At 52.5% G+C, this 1756-nt stretch overlaps 1 protein-coding gene across 1 annotated transcript in view; it reads right to left on the bottom strand.

Annotated features, from left to right (window-relative positions):
- Positions 1-1750, bottom strand: part of SPINK2 (serine peptidase inhibitor, Kazal type 2) — an 11532-nt gene extending 9782 nt beyond the window's left edge. Inside the window, exons 1-3 of the mRNA XM_019522305.1 lie at positions 1692-1750; positions 1551-1588; positions 1121-1230 (exon numbers count right to left, since the gene is read on the bottom strand). Of these exons, the coding sequence (XP_019377850.1) occupies positions 1121-1230; positions 1551-1588; positions 1692-1749 (206 nt within the window). The 5' untranslated portion in view covers position 1750. The remainder of the gene's footprint in view (positions 1-1120; positions 1231-1550; positions 1589-1691) is intronic.
- Between the last annotated feature and the right edge of the window lie 6 nt (positions 1751-1756).

Genomic DNA, 1756 nt, shown 5'->3' on the forward strand with positions numbered 1-1756 from the left:
CTGAGGGGCTTCCACCAGTTCTCCTTTGGGCAGCCCAGCTCAGAGACGTCTGACTTCGCTGATTCAACCTGATGTGCATCTTCTAACCAAGGGACTATCAATAAGTTACAAACCAAGTGGGAACTCTTGGTTAATTTCTTTAGCTGTTTTATTATCACTGTCAATTTTAATCTGTATTGTTATGTTGTCTGTTTATTAGCTTAACCTTTTTATTAACTATTACATATGCAAACTATATCTTTTGTTGTCATAAGTAAAATTCATTCCTTTTTGTAAGTGAAACTTGTCATTTCTTTCCTTTCCAACATCACCTCCTAGATCCCGAACCAAAAAGCCCAGTAGCTAATAAAGTTGCAGTGCTCAGTCAGTCTGCAGCTAAACTGATATACTCACAGTACCCAGCTGGCCTGTAACAGCTACTTTTGCTATGACAACTGCATGCCCCTGTACATGGAGATATGCCCAGAGTGTTCAGCTACATTCTACAGAAGCTGAGTTACCAGAGCCTGTACCACGAAGCAGGGAGTTGTCAGGATGCTCCTGGGAAAAGTGACCGACTCCCAGTCTGCTGCCTGTAGCAGAAATGCACCAAATACTGGAGAGATCCTTTATAGTCCCAAACTCTGTGCCCTGCCAGGATGCCTCCAACACAGGTTTGTGGAAAAGGAGCTACCTTACTAAAAGACAGCAGGTATTCAGAAGAAAGAATAGCTTCATTAATGAAACATTAAGACCATAAAGAAGGCAAGGGTCATTAACACTGGTGAAGTGAAGAGCATAAGAGGAATTGGGTAAATTATAGTGAGCCATGAAGTCAAGTGACTCCCTCAGCAGTGCCTGATTATAAGTGTTGCTGCTGCTGCCAAGGAGTTGGTTTCAAACTGGGGGCAGAGCAGGGAGCCAGTGTACCCCCAACTATTGAGTGATCCAGCCCCTATTCAGGACCCTCCCTGACATCCATGTAACAAGTTGGAGATGCCTGAGGAAACATCTTCCTTGCATCCAACAGCCACGAATGCTGCCCTTCCCTTCTTCTCGAACCTGCTTATGCTACCTGTCCCCGCCACCCTCCATGGCTGACACTCCCAGCTCCGGTGCCAGGGATGGGCGTGCGGATTACCTGTTGGTCAGGCAGAGCATGCACTCGTTGCCGTAGGTGTGCCCGTCTGTGCCGCACACAGGGCTGAAGTTTTTGGGGCAGCCGGGCAGGCCGTACAGGTGGCACCGGGGCTGCAGGGGGTGGAAGGAAGAACATGAAGGCCTGTCATACAGGAAATATGGGAATTCCTGGGGAGCCACTCACAATTCCTTCCCACCACCCCCAAATCCCCGGGGCACACAGCATGGCCGCTTGGGGAAATACAGTAATTCCCAGAGAACCACTTCCGACATCCTGTTATGTCCTGCAGTGCACGACAGCTCGGGGAAATATGGTAATTCCTGGAGAGCCGCTCGCAACGGGCGGGATCCCTGCGCCCCCCCACAACGGACCCGCCGGCCCGAGCCCCCCCGGGGGGATGCTGGGGTCGCCCTGCCCCCCCCCAACTCACCGAGGAGCTGGCGGCGGCGGGCGACGGCGGCAGAAGCGCTGCGGGCACAGACAGATGTGGTGTTACCATGGCAACAGCATCCCCTGCCCTTTCCTTCCCCCTTCCCCTCTCTACTCCCCCATAGCCCCCGCCTCTCACTACCTGCCAGCGCCAGCAACTGCAGGAGCACGCGCACAACGGCGCTGCTTTGCTGCCCCATCCCGGCC

The sequence above is a fragment of the Gavialis gangeticus genome, unplaced genomic scaffold (genome assembly GCF_001723915.1).
Source record: "Gavialis gangeticus isolate Ggan-Ray unplaced genomic scaffold, GavGan_comp1, whole genome shotgun sequence".
NCBI lineage: Eukaryota > Metazoa > Chordata > Crocodylia > Gavialidae > Gavialis > Gavialis gangeticus.